We start from the raw sequence: 19,103 nt of genomic DNA, 5'->3' as shown, positions 1-19,103 counted from the left end.
GTCCAGTGGTCACGAACCACACTCCCAAGTTAAGAGCCCCTGGAGCCCCTTTTAGTCGCTTCTTACGACAGGCAGGGGTTACCATGGGTGTTATTCTACTGCCCCCATGCACAGGGGACGAATGTAGGAGGATAGATTACCTAGGAGAATAATGGACTCTGCTTTGTAGGGTAAGAGAAATAGAGGGAGACCGAGACAACGATGTTTAGGTTCAGTTTCTAACGATTTAAAGATAGGAGGTAGCCTATACTGTAGAACAAAATGAGGCCACAAACCTGGTTACAAAATAGAGGATTGTGACGGCGTTTAATAAATTCACAGAGGCTTGCAGACTGAACGCTGAAAGGCATAACATTTATAAGTCACTACAAGGATCCTGAATCCTACAACAAATTTATGCATAATTAATAACCTACAGTAGTTACGAACAAAGGGAAAGAAAGATAAATAAATAATTTCACAATGGCAGAGAATACTGTGCTATTTTACTGTTTCCCAAGTGCAACCACTGGGTTGTCAAGCACATGCCATGGGCATATTTTCTACTACTTCAGTGGGCAGGTTAGGAAGCTAGGGATGATTTATTACCTTGTATTACAAACGACACTAGACATCTCTCTTATAATTCAGATAATTATCCAGTATTACCATGTGTGATTCTTAATATCTAAAACCTTCTTCGCTCTGACACTACCCAAAGGAAGTTTCTTTGCGTATGATTAAATAGCTGTCATTAATTTCCCTTCCTTTTCGTTGAATATAATGCATTAAAATAAGCGTGCGCATTTCCTATTCATACATGGAAACATGTTCGTAAGAAGGAGCCTTATCCGCTTGAAAGCACCAAGAAATGAAGATAAAACGTTTTAGAAAGTGCCTTATTATGGTAATTACAAGCTACTTCCCACGCATGAGGGTGTGGGTGTTTTGATATGAACTGAATTACATTACTTCCCTATTTACTGAAATCGGTTTCCATCTCGCAGAGCAACTTCTGACAAGGAACATGCCCTCAAACGTGCAAGGGATATTGTACCATTTAATATTGAAAATATTTCTTAGCATTCGAAGTAGGGGTCCTCTTCAATTGTGCCCGAAAACGAAAGACAAAAGGGCCTGAAAAGATTTCACATTTTGAGTCTTGGATACCCCTTGGTCAAATTTAAAAAGACCATTTTCGAAATTCACTTTCACCTAAATGCAGTTCCGGAAAAACAGCCAAAAACCGCTTGTATGTTTACTAATTTTCTTTTTTTATTAATATCCTAGTCAAATTAACATATTTACATAATTCTTTCTGTAATGAGTTCCTTGGTTCAATATCCTCAGGCGTTTTGTGATTTTTGTTTTAATGTCCACACCAAATGTAGTTATAAAGGCTTAAGTGAAACTCTGCATTCACTCAAGTTAGCAAGAAGGCAAACTGCTACTATAATAATAAATTTTATTGCGCACAATGTGCAAAATTTACATATTACGTCAAGTAAATTACAATTCACTCAAGGAGCACTTTGTTCAGAGCAACATTGCTTCAGAGAGACTGTTCTCTTCTTGCACTTTATTACGTGATATGTATCACACTGTTCTTTGCACAATACACATACACACTCCTGGCTGTCCCGGTGGTAGGACTTCTTGGCACAGATACGGTGATGAAAGCCGTGTATTGCAAAGCGTGTCACCAAATGTCTCAACTCATATTCCTCTTTCATCCAATCCTTATTTATCAGTGCGTCTGTACTGTAAAAGCTTTCCACGATCGAGTCCCTTTTCTCTCGTAGTTCTCGTAACAGCTTCTCGTATGCCGGAGTTTGCTGTAGAGGCATTTATAGTCTTAAATCCTCTATCAAGAAGATTTCCCGTGGTAAAACATATACGCTAATATAATCGACCGGGTAACGATGATTAAGAAAAGGATTGTAATTTTTAGGAATAAATATATTCTCATACTTTATGTATGAAACGTTTACTAAAAACAGCTTTGGCAAATACGTGCGTCCATTCTACTGGACCATTTTGCTTTATTTTTGTTTTATCTCTCCGGAATTACCTGCCAGTGAATCATGAGACATTGATAGGTCTCTTTCAGCCAACTTTGAGTGATCATGAAACAAAATCATTAAATGGTCACTCCAGTAATTGCAGGCGAAGGCTTATCCTAACCCACAATACATTCGCTAATTATCGGTCGCTCAGCGACTAACACTTTAATTAAGATTCTGATATAGTCTGTGCGATTTTCTTTTTTTTTTTTTTTTTTTTTTTTTTTTTTTTGCTAGTTGCTTTACGTCGCACCGACACAGATAGGTCTTATGGCGACGATGGGACAAGGAAGGCTAGGAGTGGGAAGGAAGAGGCCGTGGCCTTAATTAAGGTACAGCCCCAGCATTTGCCTGGTGTGAACATGGGAAACCACGGAAAACCATTTTCAGGGCTGCCGATTGTGGGGTTCGAACCTACTATCTCCTGAATACTGGATACTGGCCGCGCTTAAGCGACTGCAGCTATCAAGCTCGCTTATGCGATTTTCATCCTTACTAATCTCAATGAATGCAGTCATGTTTGATTACTAGCTGTCAAGCCAGGGAATACATTTCCTCTGATGAAGGAAAAATACTATTCTCTGCTAGATCTTCTTTGATTCTCTGACCTTTCTCAGCTCCTCAATATAGTCAACAGATGGCAGAACGTTCCTAATAACTTACATGCTGCCAAGAGCAAAATTCCACGTACAAACAGATCCCATCATGACATACCCCTTAGACATTATCTGGGAACACCTATCGAACGATAATCTAGCTACACCAGAAAAAGTTCTCCTCGTGGCAAAAAACGCTCCTTCGAGACTAACCTATGAGCTCACAAGACAGAAGAACTGTGATTGAAAATACCATTGCGTTCTATGGCACAACACCCAGCCTTACATCAGGAACTGCAGGACATTTTTTTACCAAATAGACAGAATTATGATGTCAGAATAGATTAATTCTGACTACGAACTTCGGTATACTATAACGCTTATTAAATGTTCATAAAACCATTGAAAAGCACAGGCAAACTAATATGACTACGACAGATATACACGAGTTGAAAATGAAAACCTACAACCTGTTTTCCAGTCATTGACCGGGTCAGGAATGGAATGAATGAAACGGATATAGGCTATTAGTACGATGGGGTCCCCACTCCCAAAGTGATTTAGTAATGACTGATAGATGCTATGAAATGAGATTGGAGAGTGTTGCTGGAATGAAAGATGACAGGGAAAACCGGAGTACTCGGAGAAAAACCTGTCCCGCCTCCGCTTTGTCCAGCACAAATCTCACATGGAGTGACCGAGATTTGAACCACGGTATCCAGCGGTGAGAGGCCAACGCGCTGCCGTCTGAGCCACGGAGGCTCCATAGATATACACGAGTTATCCAACCTATTTATAACGAATGCTGAGGGGCAGCACTGGGTTCTCCAGTTATATTTTATTTACATGTCCGGCTCCGTGGCTAAATGGTTAGCGTGCTGGCCTTTGGTCAGAGGGGTCCCGGGTTCGATTCCCGGCAGGGTCGGGAATTTTTATCCATAATTGGTTAATTCCCCCTGACACGGGGACTGGGTGTATGTGTCCTCTTCATCATCATTTCATCCACATCACGACCCGCAGGTCGCCTACGGGAGTCAAATCAGAAGACCTGAAACTGGCGAACCGAAGTCCTCGGACACATCTCGGCACTAAAAGCCATACGCCATTTCATTTTTTTCATTTCTATTTTTGTTTACGTAAAATTCGTAGTTCATATCCCTAGCATGTTTTCATCATTGAGTTGCTTGCCTGAAAGGCTAGAACTGGATTTTAAAGAAGTGCATGTACTAGATTGCGATAGAGGTTTAGGTGGGTATGTCATCTGACCTACGGCTGTGGCTCATAGCGGCATCATGGGTGGAAGGGCCCTCATTACCAGGGGATGCCGTGATCAACCAGTTGCTTTTCTTTTTGTTTTTGTTTTTAGATGTAGGTAGTATAACTTTAGTTTTAGTGAAAGGTGGTGCAGCTTATGGTCCGGCTTTCCGCCTCTGCTGCGTCACCAAATTAGTTAGAGTACTGGAGTTAGTGGTTTTATAGTAGATATGGTTTGTTTAGTGTAGGGTGGCGTTGCCCATGGTATGGTTATCCGCCTGGGTGACGCCACTAAATTAGAAGGGCATGTAGTTAGTAGTTTAAGGGGCGTAGATTAGAGATTATTTGTCTAAAGTTTTGTTTTTTGTTTCTGTGTATTTTGTAGTATTTATTGCCTGTAAGCCGATGGTGGAAACTAGGGTTGGCAATAAATAAATAAATAAATAAATAAATAAATAAATAAATAAATAAATAAATAAATAAATAAATAAATAAATATGTACTAGATCTGCGAAACATCTAATTTGTTGCATACTTCGGGATGTTAATCCCAGTTAACAGTCGTATTATTTAAGTACACACTTCTGTATTGTAGGACGATGCGTGTCTTATGTTTGCATGAAATATTCTGTAATGCTTTTACTTTGTAGTACAAACGCCAAGAGGCTAATTCTGAGGACAATGCACATAGAAAGAAACGGTTAAAACCGACGTAGGTGGCACAATTGGTTAATCACTGTTTATTGTTGCCAAGATCGCTGTTCGGTACATGCTAAGGTCAGTGGCATTTAAGGGTGCTTAAATGGGAGATCTCCTTGGCTTCCAGCAGGTTACAGGGTTAGGGGGCAAAATTTCTTCCCCACAGAACATTAAAACCATTTCGGGTTATGATAAGAGGGAAATTTTAAATACTTCTGTGTAAACCACGTTTTTATTCATTCTTTTCCCTTCTTGTAACCTAACATTACGCTAGCACTCATATGAGACACGGTAACATGTAGCTGTCCGTAGCTAAACATTGGCTCATTTAAAGGAATTTCCACTCTACTGTACATCTACTCTTGACTTTAGTTGATAGCCTAATTACAGCAAATGCCAAACGTTCTGAGAATGGCCTCTCCTTAGATGAAAAGATAAGGTTCATATATATTTAAAAAATTCTTAAGAAGAATTTGCATATACTGTCCACCTGTAGCCTATTTCTAGTCAGAAGAGCACTAATTTTAATCACAGCAAGACTGGAAGATGATAAATATTTTAAACAAAATTGAGTTTTTATGGAATACCCCATAGCACTACAGCCCTCGAAGGGCCTCGGCCTACCAAGCGACCGCTGCTCACCCCGAAGGCCTGCAGATTACGAGGTGTCGTGTGGTCAGCACGACGGATCCTCTCGGCCGTTATTCTTGGCTTTCTAGATCAGGTCAGCTATCTCACTGTCAGATGTCTTCTCAATTCTAATCACGTAGGCTGAGTGGACCTCGAACTAGCCCTCAGGTCCAGGTAAAAATCCCTGACCTGGCCGGGAATCGAACCCGGGGCCTCCGGGTAAGAGGCACGCACGCTACTCCTACATCACGGGGCCGGCTTCATTAGTTTTATTCTTATGTGCTACTGTTTTATATGTAGGTCTTATTTTTTGTTCATCAGCTGAAAATGACGTTAACATAGATCGAAACATGTCCTTAAATATAATGTGTAGACAGGACATTTAATTTAAGTTGTAACATTTTATTGTATTGAACATGTGGACAGTATATCACCCTTTCTACAAGAATATCACCTACTGAACCAACCGATTAGAATTTCTTATAATCATGAAGACTTAGAAGTGCATTTTGACAGTAAACTGTTGTTTGTCTCGCACATAAACAGGGTCACCTCACGTGCTATGTCACTCCTTGGTTTATTCTACAGCTTTTCTGACGTTACAGATGTAAAAGCCCTCAAAGCATTCTACGTTTCCTATATCTTAACAATTGTTGGAATACGCCTCTCCAGTCTGGCCCATTCCTGCTTCTTGAAATCTCAGCCACTTTGGTCGTGTAGAATCTTTTTCTGTGCTGTCGTCAGAGCCAGGCTCCCTGCCTGTCATAACTAGAGCACTAAACAAGTGCTTGGGAAACTAAAACACAAAACTCTTTCTACTCGAAGGAAAGTAGTCGACCTAAAGCTGCTATACACAGCAGCTAATGGTTTATTTAGGTCTCCAGAATTAGTTTCCTTATTCCCCCTCCACGTCCCATTCCGTAGTACCAGAATGAAGACCCTATTCCATATTACTTACTCCCTGGTTTCTCTCACCCAAATGTCCTTTAATGTACGTATTCTAGCAACGATTAATGCCTTATCTATCAACAAGAATCATCGTATCGTTTCCTTCCTTCTGTTATGGTATTTCTCATACAACTTACTTTTCCTTTTTGTTCTTTACTGTTTCTTCTCTTGTATTTAAATGTATTTTCCTTTGTTTATATCGTTGTTTATGTAAATATGTATTACATAGGATTGTACAGTTTTTATTGTGTATACTTGTGTACTTTGTAAATATTTAAATATCTTTCATTTTAGATTAACATCGATTGTACATAACTCGACTCTTTGTCCATTCTTCAAGCCAATCATTTAGAGGAAATATTCTCTCAAAAATGGTTCGGGGACTGGGTGTTTGTGTCCGTTTCAACACTTTCCTCTTCATATTCACACAAAACACTACACTACCAACCACCACAGAAACACGCAATAGTGATTACATCCATCCATATAGGGTTGGCGTCAGGAAGGGCATCTGGTTGTAAAATAGGGCCAGATTCACAGATGCGACGCAGTTCGCACCAGCGACTCCACAGGTGTGGGAAAAGGGGTAGGAAAATAGGAAGAAGATGAGAGTTTAACATTTTTTTCATTCTCCTTACTTCTGACAAACAAAGAACTCCAGTGAGAGCTATTTTCAGAGATATACCGAACGGAAATCCATGTCTCTGAACTGCACATTCAGTAGAGTGGAGCATCCGTGGGAGAATGTTTCGACTTTGTTTTGGAACGTTATGGTTTTCCTAGAGTTGTTTCACGTCACATACATTCCCATTTTTACACGAAGTAAATTATGAGGCTGTACCTTAATTAAGGTCATGGCCCCTTCCTTCCCACTCCTAGCCCTTTCCTATCCCATCGTCGCCAGAATATCTGTCTGTGTCGGTGCGACGTAAAGCCGCTAGCAAAAACGAATGTCTCACTACTGAACTCCTCAAGCTCGCTCGGTAGCAAAATTGCCAACTGCTTCATCTCAAAATATGATGCGATTTCCACAACCCAGAGAAAGCCCAGGCGGGATATTATGAACATTTCCAAGCTGGATAACAATTAACTATCATATTAGCCATCAAGCGGCATGAAGAGTAACTATCATAACAGCCTGAGACCTGCCGCTCCGAAACATTGCCCCGTTTTCCATTTCCTCATCCCACCCCTTATTTTTACCACTTATGGATTGCTTTGTTAAAAACGGTTTCTTACCTATTACTTATTACGTAATAGGAACCTCCACACCGAATTTCAGTATCATTGGTAATCCCCTAGTACGCCTCTTCAGTGATGCCTTGGCCATCTATGACAGCCAATGGTGGAGATATTGAGGATCCAATCCGCCTTAGGACTGAGGACGAAACATACGTGATTCCTGAGATGTCGCGATGAGTGAGTGAGCGAGCGAGTAGTATTTCGCATTTATACAGGGTGTTTGGGAGATAAGTACTCTCTTTTTCTCTGCTGGTTATTGCCCTGAATACATAAGACAACAAATTAATGCCCTATTTCAAAATTAAAACAAAAAGTTGAAAATTTGATATATGTAGCTCAGGTAGTATTTAATGATGAACGATTTCGGGCTTTGCTAAAATACATTACTATATTTTCCAGTGTGAAAACGTTCAGGTCTCTAAGTAGAAAGTTTTCATGCACTTATGCATGCGCACTCCCTGAAGCTGTAGTGCAGTGATGTACTTAGAATTGTTTCTTGCACGTTACGCTTGCATGCGTCCCGAAAACGCAGCGAAGTGATGTGTACAGCTGCAGTACAGTGACGTGGTTGGAAGTGCTTCGTACATATTGAATACATGCTGCCTGAAACATGGCGGGTGGTATAAACCCAGGGGCAAACGAAGCTACTACCTACCTCACAAATATCCCACACTACTTCAAGCTCCTGCCTCGGACAAACGATTCGCTAATTTACAGGGAAAACAAATTTTACGTACTGCAGACATTCATCCCTGCCTTCCATACGGCTCTTTGCTCTCAGCTCGCAAACATCGTGTGTAATTAATTAATTAATTAATTAATATTCATTTACTATAAAGATAGAAGCCGACCTGGCTTACGCCACATTATGAATACATGCTGCCTGAAGCATGGCGGGTGGTATAAGCCCAGGGGCAAACGAGGCTACTACCTACCTCACAAACGTCCCATACTACTTCAAACTCCTGCCTCGGACAAACGATTCGCTCATTTACAGGAAAAACAAATAAATAAATAAATTTATTTATTTATTTATTTATTTATTTATTTATTTATTTATTTATTTATTTATTTATTTATTTATTTATTTATTTATTGATTGATTGATTGATTGATTGATTGATTGATTGATTGATTGATTGATTGATTGATTGATTGATTGATTGATTGATTGATTGATTGATTGTTCCAGCGAGGAGTGGGTGATGTTCGGGTGGACAGTGACGGCGGTAGCGGTGTGCTCGGTGCTACTGACGGTGCCCATGGCTGCCGGTACTGGATCCGGGACGTCTTGCGAGGAAGCTCGTCTTAAGTGTGCGTACCGCACAGGTTGTGGTATGGCCCTCAACAACTACATGCTGGGCTGTTCGGGCGTAGTACAGCGCGCTTCCGGCGCCTCACACTGCCCCGAGGTGTGCCAACATGCCCTCATCGCACTCACCTCCGCCGAAGAGGGCAAAGAACTTATCTCGGTAAGACATTTTCTTTGTTGTACTTCTTGACATGATCTGTTAAGTCAGGCTACATATATATTTTCACCCCAGGTAAATGCTGGGGTTGTACCTTAATTAAGGCTACGGCGCATCCTTTCAACTCCTGGGCCTTTCCTATCCCGTCGTCGCCATTAGACCTATCTCTGTCGACGCGACGTAAAGCCACTAGCAAAAAAATGGGAAACCATGGAAAACCTTCTTCAGGGCTTCCGACAGTGGGGTTCGAACCCACCATCTGCCAGATGCAAGCTCACAGCTGTGCGCCCCAAACCGCATGGCCACCTCGGCCGGAAGAATAGGCAGCTACCTAGGACGACGGATTTCAAGGGGCAGTTTTTAAGCTTGTACTGTTTATTTTCTATTTTAATCATTGTATTCACAACTCCTAAAAAGAGAACACGAACTTGTCTCACAATGAACTGGATATGAATAACGTTGGCAAAATTCACCTCTAAGTTAATTAACGGTTTGGCAACAGTACAATGACAAATTTTGTGTTCGCAGTAATGCCACGTCGCCAGAATGCGATCATTAGCACTTTTTAAAGCCATATATTCTCGTGCGATAACCTTAAAGAACTTATTAAATCGTACTGGAAAACTGCAAGAGCATTATAAAGATGACTTAAAAGAATTTTTAGTGATAACGTGGTTTATTTTAAAGTATATATTAAATGCAACAAAGTCAAAACATCCTCCTTAAATGCAATGTATGGAGTTTTGTTTCAAAACCAAATACAACACCTGCTTCCCAATTAGAGGTGGCATTACGAATATTTTTGTCACCCAAAGCAAACAAATGATTGGCCGAGCACTCTTTCTACTGCTTAAAAGACTCATTTACGATAAACCATTACGCAAAAGAGTCAACAGTCTTGCTGTCCTCTTCCTGAATTTTGATATAACACAGCAACCAGAATACAGAATGAGATCAACGAATTTGAAACAAAGAAAGCGCGCGTAAACCAACCGTTGCCTGACTTGAGACTGGAGTGTTCGATATGCCTGTATTCTTTATTCTTTCTTTCTTCCTTTCTCCGTTAGAGTCTTCTAGAGACCACGTGCCAATCCTTTGTTGTTCCTTCTTTACCATCCTATACTCCATCATCTCTCTATGTCTCCTTATCCTCTCCTCGTACTATTTTCACCGTGTTTTCTTTCCCTTCCGATCTTAGAATCCTTCCACTTTTAACACTGTATTTCTAAAAACCTTTCTCTATTGTTTCTTCTCCTCTTATATAAGGTAAGGGTGTATTCTGCCCGAAGGCAGGTCCGAACCTCCGCAGAGGTGTGCCTGTGCCGGAGTTTACGTACGGTAGGTGGCCAGTTCGTTTCCCCTCCTCCATTCTCTCACCACCAACAGCGCGTGGCAACCCATCCAAATCTTGACCACGCCCAATGTTGCTTAACTCACGGGATCCGCTCTTATATAGTTTCTTTTTAAAATCCTTCTTGACTTCACGAATCCATGTTGTTGTTGACTTCTTGTTCCAAAAATATTTGAAGATCTCTTTGGTTAATATGGTTTCATCCATTCTGTACAAATGTCCAAAATATATCAGTCGCCATTTCCGTATTGTTTTTGTTATGTTTTCTGTGTTCCGATATATTTCATCATTACTTCATGATTTAGAGAGTTCTGTAGTTCTTAGAGGACCGAGTATTTTCTTTCCAATACTTCTAATTTATTCAGCTTGTAATTCAGTACTAGACATTCAATCATGTGTAGGTGTTTCAGCTTGACTACTGTGCTGTAGTGTAGCATTTTGAAGATTTTAGTTAAACACTTTTTCTTGTAGATATTCCTAGTTACATCGAATGCTCTTTCCATCTTGTGTATACTTTCTTCTACAGCGGATTTTTCCATACCGTTGTCTTGAATTGTTGAATTGTTTCTTATTCGACCAATTTCTGTTGTTAGAAATTGTGGAGCGTTTTCTGGATTTTCTACAGAAATTCTTAAGTCTTTTCTGTTGGCTATCTCTTCCAAGAGATGCTGCATTCGTCAGCATTTGTGGAAGTATGGAGAAATCATCTGCAAACGCTAGACAGTTCATTATTTCCCAACACCTCTGCTCTTTCTTCCCAGTTTTATTAGTGACAGCCTTACACCTGTACTTATTCTGTATGATTTAGATACTTCACCCTTAAATTTTACTTTTGATATAGTGTCTGTGAAGGTTTCATGGATTAGGTTTGCCAGTTTTGTTTTAACTCCAAACTCTCGGATTACTTTAGCTAGATTTTCCCTATCAACAGAGTCAAAAGCCATTTATTTTAAATCGATGAATGTTACTACTATATCTTTGAAATTCATTAATCTGTGATGAATTATGGACTTCAGGTTGAATATCTGTTCTGAGCAAGACCTGCCTTTTCTAAATCAACTCTGATATTCACCCAAATGACTGTCAAGAGTTGCTTACACCCCGTTCAGTAATATTGCTGAAAATTCTTATAAGGCACTGGCAAAAGGGATATACCTCTATAGTTGTTGACATCTTGTTTGTTACTTTTGTTATGTATAACAGCCACTTCCCTTTCTTCCGGGATGTTCTCCATTTTCGAGGTTTCCTCAAATAAGATTTTATGATATATGTTTTTTGGTTGAGACCATTTTATAAGTTGAGCTGTAATGGAGTCTTCTCCACCAGCTTTGTTGTTTCTTTAAGAGTTTTAATAATTGCTTCTTTTAATTTCTTCAACAGTACGTGATGGATCTGCTTCTAGATTTTTATGAATCTCTGGAAATTCTAACTTTTGGTTCGGTTCTTCTCAGTTCAGAAATTGATCGAAGTGTTATGTTAGTATTCCACAGTTCTCGGTATTGGTTAGACCAGGGCCTCTCAAACGCCCAAAATCTCACGCGTGCAGATAGAGGTGCAAGAGTTCCGTGCACTGTGCATCGCTGCCGCTCGGCATGGCTCGGATCAACGCTTCGTCTCTGGGCTTCGGCTAAGCTCGGCTCAACTCGCCTATACTCGGCTCAAGTCAGCCCGGATTTGGAGCGCTACGGCGCAAGTGGGGCAGAGGGAGCCAGGCGGAGCGAGCGAGACAGGCGTGAGGAAAGAGAGAGTAAGCGCTATTGCTCCAAATCGAGGAGTGGGGGGTCCGCACTCTGGTCAACCAAGCCATGTCGTCTTTTGCACCGTGCACAGTGCATGCACCACGCGCATGCACCCTGAGAGGCCCTGGGTTAGACGCATTCTTTTTTGCAGTTATCGTATATGTCAACAAGTTATTATTTTTCAAAGATCGTGTAGTACTACATATTTCTTTTCTTTGCTGCTCGAATTGCTCAACGTGTTCTTTCTTTCCAGACCATTTCCATTTTGTCATAGTTTTGCTCTTTCTGCTAGCGCTTCTTCACAAGTTTCAATTCACTTAGGACCACGCGGAGTTTTCTTCCTTGCCCTATAGTTCTTCTTTTTCATCGATTATTGTAATTTCTACCCTTCTGACCAGGTACGTCGTATTGGTTTCTTCTAATCTTCCTCAAATACCCTTGTGAGAACTATTTTCCTCATTACACTTCTGTCCTGCAGATCTGGTGATCCCAATTCAGTTAGGACTTTCTCTACTTGTTTATATCACTTTGATCTTGTGCGCTTGATTCGCAGAAATTTGTGTGTTCCATAAGCAAGTCTGGTGTTATTCTCTAATTTCAAATGACTTAAAAGTTGAATTCGCCGCAGCGTCATTGTATCAGTAAGTTTAGAAATTTTTAAATATCTTTTCGAGTTGGGTTTGGGTTAATGTATTCCGTTTTTAATTCTGGGCCCTAAGATACGAGGGTCGTGTCATAAGTCATGGCAACAATTTTTTTTCTCGCGAACGGGAGACAACACGGAAAATCTAAGATATGCGTTTGGAAATATAGGGCATGTACTTATGCATAGTGCCTGAGGACAAATTCTGACTTCAGGTGATTCTCGTAGGAAAGTGACAGAATACAGGGCAATGGTAATCATTGTTTTATTATGGTATAGACAGAGAATACACAAGGCTACGTACAAAGGACAGGTCTCCACTGGTTACAGACCTTCGAAATAATCACGCAAGGTGCCCGCTGTGCGTTGCCAGCGGTGGGGCAGGCGCTGAAAATACCACTCGCTGCATGTATATCGCTAACGTGTGACACCTCTCTCTCCGAAATGTTGTTACGATGTTCTCTTTGTTAACACACCTAATGCTTCCCGCAGCTCTACATGGCATTGGCGTGCATTTCTGCCGCGGAGAACTGCTATTTTAATATACGATCGTTGCTCCTGCTTGTTGACTTCCATTTTGTGACGCTCTCACTCACACACTGAAATTGGGGGCATGCTTAGACCCACATTGTTGTTTACATACACCATCTAGTGGCGTCATACGCAAGTACATACCGTACGTTTCCAAATGCATATCTTAGATTTTCCGTGTTGTCTCCTGTTCGCGAGGAAAAAAAAATAGTTGCCATGACTTATGACTCGACCTACGTATTTCTCATGATTTTCCTTTCTTAAATCTCTAATTGTTCCTTTAAATTTTTATGATGTAAATTGAGTGTTTCTGAAGCATAAAGAGCTTCAGGTTTGACCACTGTTAAGTAATGATGAATTTTGATGTTCCAGGACAAGCATTTTCTGTTATAAAACATTCTTTGTGTGTTGAAAAGCAGTTTTCATTTTTTGAATTCTTGAAGCTACTGATTCATTTTCAGTGACCCATTCCCCTAAGTACCTAAATAACGAGCTCGATAGCTGCAGTCGCTTAAGTGCGGCCAGTATCCAGTAATCGGGAGATAGTGGGTTCGAGCCCCACTGTCGGCAGCCCTGAAGATGGTTTTCCGTGGTTTGCCATTTTCACACTAGGCAAATGCCGGGGATATACCTTAATTAAGGCCACGGCCGCTTCCTTCCAATTCCTAGACCTATCCTATCCCATCGTCGTCATAAGACCTATCTGGGTCGGTGCGACGTAAAGCAAATAGAAAAAAAAATACTTCAATTCCTTTACTCTTACAGTTTTATTCATATCAGTGGTAAGTTCAGGTGGAGCATTTTTGATGTTATAAGGGCCATTCAAAAAGAAACGAGCTGGAAGCTATAAAATGAAAACCCGTACCGTTATTTCAAAAGTATTGCCCAGCACTGTTGAAGCACTTGTCCCAGTGCGACAGAAGGCGGCGAATGGCCGTTTCGTAAAATTCCTGGTGCTGCGTTGTGAACCAGTTCCGAACGTGATGCTTGACGTCGTCGTCCGAGGTAAATCGTTTGCTTCTCAGAGCTTTCTTCAGCTCACCGTGGATTTTTGGCGACGTTATATGTTTCCACTGGAGACTTTGTCGTTTTGTTCGGCTTCTAAGGGATGACACCATGTCTCGTCTCCAGCGACCACTCGTGACAGGAACTCATCCACCTCCTTGGAATAGCGCAGTAGATGTTCAAGAGAGAGGTAGGCGTTGGCTGAATACTGTGAGGCACCCATTGGGCCCACTTTTGAGGGAAACTTCAGTCTGTCCTTAATGATAACGTGAACACTTCCGACGCTCTCGCTGACCTTTGCAGCAATGGCTGCAGCCGTAAATCGCCAGTCTTACGTAATGAGGGCATCCACCTGCTAGACAATGGCATCGGTAATGCGGTGTGGCATCAGCCAACGACATCCGTCCTTTCCTGAATCGCTTGTGCCACGCTTTGACACGTGCAATAGACATACAGTGTTCTCCGTACACTTGTGCAATTCTTCGATGGATTTTCTTTCCTCCCACCTCTTCTGCTGTCAGGAAATGCTCTATACCCCTTTGCTCTTCTGTTGAAACCACCAATTCACTGTTGTCAGCACGACTGGGTGCAGTGGACGATCAACGGGTGTGCGTACTCGCTGTGTCGTCACATGGTGTGAACCCACGTCCCTCCAGCGGTGAGTTTAGGATCTCAGCACTCTTATAGGGAGCGCACTTTCTTCTCTCAGTGGTTTTATTTTTATAGCCTCCGGCTTGTTTCTTTTTGAATGGCGAAATATGGGGTGGAAATATTTTCTTAGCCTAGGGGCGCCAACTAGCTGAATTTTCTCCTTGCTGAAAGCCTGCAATCGAATATTTTGGAGCTTGAAAGAAGTGCAGCGGATAAGATATGAAAATAAGTACATGCAAAACTAAAGTAATGTCAAACAGGAAAGAAACATGAAAGGATTGAATGTCAAGTCGGGAATACAAAACTTGAAGTGGTAGGTCATTTCAAGTACTTAAGATTTGTATTCTCCAAGGATGGCAGGATACCTAGTGAAATTGAATCAAGATACAGTTTCAATCGACGGTATTCTGTATATAAGACAGTAGTTGTTGGATGAAATTCTCTTTACATCCATCTGTTTTCAGACCGACTTTGGTTTGCGGCAGTGAAAGCTGGGTGGGCTCAGGATAACTTATTCATAATTTAAAAGTGATAGAGATGAAAGTAGCGAGAATTATTTTCGGTACAAAGAGATGAGAACAATGGCAGGAGGGTATTCGAAATAATGATATAGAGTCTAAGTGAGTAATTAACTCGATGGATGAAGACGTATACATGAACTCGTTTCTGTGATGGAGTCGTGTGGGAGATCTGCACAGCTGTTTGTAATATTGGTACAGATTACTGCACTGCAGGGAAAATGAGAGCCCAGTTGAGGATGGTAGATATGTGCAATTGTTTGTAATGTTGCTATCACGGGTACTGCAGGACAGGTGTTAGTCGGAAGTGGATGGAGACTTGTAAGAGGATTAATGATATGACTATTCCTCAATTCATTGTGAATATTTTGAAGCAGTTTAATTTAGACGTTCCAAAACTACAAATTATGTCTTTGGTAGCTTTCCAAGTTTCCGTTTAATTACTGAGAAATCATTGCTACGTGGTATAACACTTATAGTTTGAAGACATTATGAGAATAATGTAATCAACGAAATTATTTTAAACCAGAATTATAATTTGATTTGTTCCCTTCTGCTTTGTCCATTGTGGCAACCTTCAGCTGAGCGAAGTTTTGTGAACTAGAAAAGTATGTCACTATTGTGTTACTTTGTAGGTGCAGATCAATACGATCGAGATGTGGAAGCTTGTCTCTAATGGTGGATCAATGTATTGTAATAAGTTTTTAGCTATTTTGTTTTACGTCGCACCGACACAGATATCTCTTATGGCGACGATGGGAGAGGAAAAGCCTAGGAAGTGGAAGGAAGCGGCCGTGGCCTTAATTAAGGTACAGCCCCGGCATTTGCCTGGTGTGAAAATGGGAAACCACGGAAAACCATCTTCAGGGCTGCCGACAGTGGGGCTCGAACCCATTATCACCCGATTACTGGATACTGGCAGCACTTAAGCGACTGCAGCTATCGAGCTCGGTTTGTAATAAGTAGGTGCATGAGGATGATGTACGAACGTGTCTGTAATGTTGGTACCATAAGTTGCATTGTAGAATTAGGTGAAGTTTACAATACAATACAATACAATGGATTTATTTTGTCTGGCAAGATTAAGGCCATTAGGCCCTCTCTTCTTTGCCTGGAATGTTCATACCACATGTGTTTCCGGATAAGTGTGAGCTAAAGAGAGGATAGAGATGTATAGGTTTCATAATACGTAGACTTTCACGACCACTAAATGACATAATAATCTTAATAATTTGGGGATATAAGGTCGCTTAATGTTAATAATCTGCTGACGCGTTTCGATCCTGCGTCTAGGATCGTCTTCAGAACAGTCACAAATAATGTGTTGGCTACTGTCACTCCATAGTAACCAGACTCAAGATAGAGATACACTGTTGGAAATATACCAGGGGGACGGCACGGTCGGTCAGTAAGGTAGTTACAAGGGTGGCGTTCACATGTGGATAGGTTTCCCGCCCATGTGAGTGTCCACATTGTAGAGTTAGTTTAGTTTTATTTTGCGGCCACATGGTACATTTAGTTCATATTTTAATTTTTTTCTCTTTGTAACGGGAAAATGTATTTGGGCCGAAAGCCGTTTAATGTTCTTCAATAAACTTATAAACTGTTGAAAATATAGTTCATTCCAGGGCCTACAGAGTCACGGAGGAAGATGTTGACGATTTAACTATGGAGGGTAGCCATGATCTACTCAGTATATAGCTGTCACCTTCGTTAATATTGTTTGGGTGTTTAGTAATTTCTATCGCCTCACGAATGATTCTAGGTATAAAATGTTTCTCTTTATAAATGACAGAAGTCTCTGCTAGCCAGAGGAGTCTGCTGTGGAAGAACATGCCATATATAATGACCATCAAATCATTCTTGATGTATCTTCTGTCAACATCTTTCTCCGTGATTCTAGAGGACCTGGGATGAACTATATTTCTAACAGGGTCTCTCTATCTTGAGTCCGGTTACTATGGAGTGACAGTTGCCAGTACATTATTTGTTATTGCTCCGAAGACGATCATGGTCGGAGGATCGAAACGCGTCCGCAGATTTTAAACATTACGCGACTTAATATCCCCAAATTATTATTATTATTATTATTATTATTATTATTGTTACCGTGTTTTAGCGGTAGGTAGAGGCGTAAGAAGGTGCGGGCGTGAATGGGTTTCAAACTACGGAATCAAAGTTAATGTAAAAGTAATTTAAAATTTAACTAGGTTATATTTTCTTTTCAAAAACAAAGCAATAACAGACATGGCAGGTACAATGTAGCAAAACAAGGGGAGATACAATATTTACAGGTTTTGGGCTTCACGCCCTGACTTCTGCGATCAGCTCAGTTTTACCACAAACACAAGTTTTAACAGAGGGGCAGAAAACCCCATTCATCCCTAGGAGCCCCTGGCTCCGAATTACACAGAAAAGCCTCCACGAGGCATATGACACTCCATTTTCAAAAGAGCGATCCGCTCTTAAAATTTAAGCCTCTCAAAGGCCAAACCAAACTCTACCTTCAAGCTGTCCTTTAAGGACGTATTCACAGGGGTAAAATACCCAACCTACAGAGGTCTATTACATGAAAAGAAGGTTGATTACATGACCTCTAAAATAACAATTTGAGAGGAGGCGATCTTGCACTCCTAATACACTTTGTTTTTTTTTAAAACCTAATCTGGCTCTGGGCCGCTAACGCAAGGGCTAATCCCATACAACAGAGGTGACTTAGAGAAGAACACTTTACATTACATAAACGAAGAATAGTTTGAGAAAATAAGTTCACCTCAAAACAAATGTGAGTGGGAGCTCGAGAGGGTTAGCACTCTCTATCCCAATATGTAGCTTTACAAGAAAAAGATGAAAAGAGTAATTACATTTTAGGAAAAGGTTACATGATGGAAATGCTTCGAACCCGCCGCGAGTGTTAAACTGCCGACCTAGCAAGAAAAGAAGTTATTAATAGGCCATTACCTGGTGTTGAACGGCTGAAGAAGAAAGAGGCGCTTCCCGCCTCCTGCTATGTACTTAATACACTGAAAGATGGAACAGAAGTGGCCCGGAGACCCCAAAATCAGCAGTTTATATACTCTCGCGGAAGTTTCTAGGCGTTAGGGGAAAGAAAACACCCGCCCACAATGTTTTTATTGGATAGGATCCCACAATCGATTCAAGTTGGGGGAAGATACATCTGATTGGATAGAAATTAATTTAAGAAATTCGGGATTGGCTACATGCAAAACAAGGGGAAAGAGAGGGGTATACAGCCAACATAAACAATGGCAGAAAGAAATTTAACAAAGAACAAACATTTGAAATAAAAATTTCTTCAAAAAAAAATAGTTCTTTGACTCCGCACTAGGTTGCACTATTGTTGATCTTCAGTAGTGTCCTCTAGAAGAGAAAGTTCACACTTCTTACTTCAAGCGAAACAAAAACACATCAAAAGTGACACAGTTCAAAAACTCAAAATTTTCCACGTGGTGACATCTTCTGAGAAAGTAGAGAATTAATAGAATAGATAAAGTTCAACCTTCCTCCAGAAGAGGAGTTTCAACTGGCGCAACTTTTAAATAAATGGTGTAGAGGTGTACCGCCCGGTACAATTATTATTATTATTATTATTATTATTATTATTATTATTATAATGTATAGGTTTGTTTTTAGCGTTGGTACTACCTGTTGTGTTGTAGAATTAGCGTAGACCAAGGAGAGAATGGAGATGTACAAAGTTTGTATGTAATGTTGGTACCACTTGTGTTGTAGTGAAGTGAAATCCATAGAGAGGGATGTTCGTA

The 19,103-nt window shown here is 40.7% G+C and overlaps 1 protein-coding gene across 1 annotated transcript in view; it reads left to right on the top strand.

The window, feature by feature from the left end:
- The window catches only part of LOC136872414 (growth arrest-specific protein 1), a 120,175-nt gene that overhangs the window by 88,583 nt on the left and 12,489 nt on the right, over nucleotides 1–19,103 (top strand). The window contains exon 2 of the mRNA XM_067146232.2: nucleotides 8,604–8,883. Coding sequence (XP_067002333.1) covers nucleotides 8,617–8,883 — 267 coding nt within the window. The 5' untranslated portion in view covers nucleotides 8,604–8,616. The remainder of the gene's footprint in view (nucleotides 1–8,603; nucleotides 8,884–19,103) is intronic.

The sequence above is a fragment of the Anabrus simplex genome, chromosome 4 (genome assembly GCF_040414725.1).
Source record: "Anabrus simplex isolate iqAnaSimp1 chromosome 4, ASM4041472v1, whole genome shotgun sequence".
Taxonomy (NCBI): Eukaryota; Metazoa; Arthropoda; class Insecta; order Orthoptera; family Tettigoniidae; genus Anabrus; species Anabrus simplex.
Note: the sequence above shows the minus strand (reverse complement) of the source record. Positions and strands in the feature narration are given on the sequence as shown.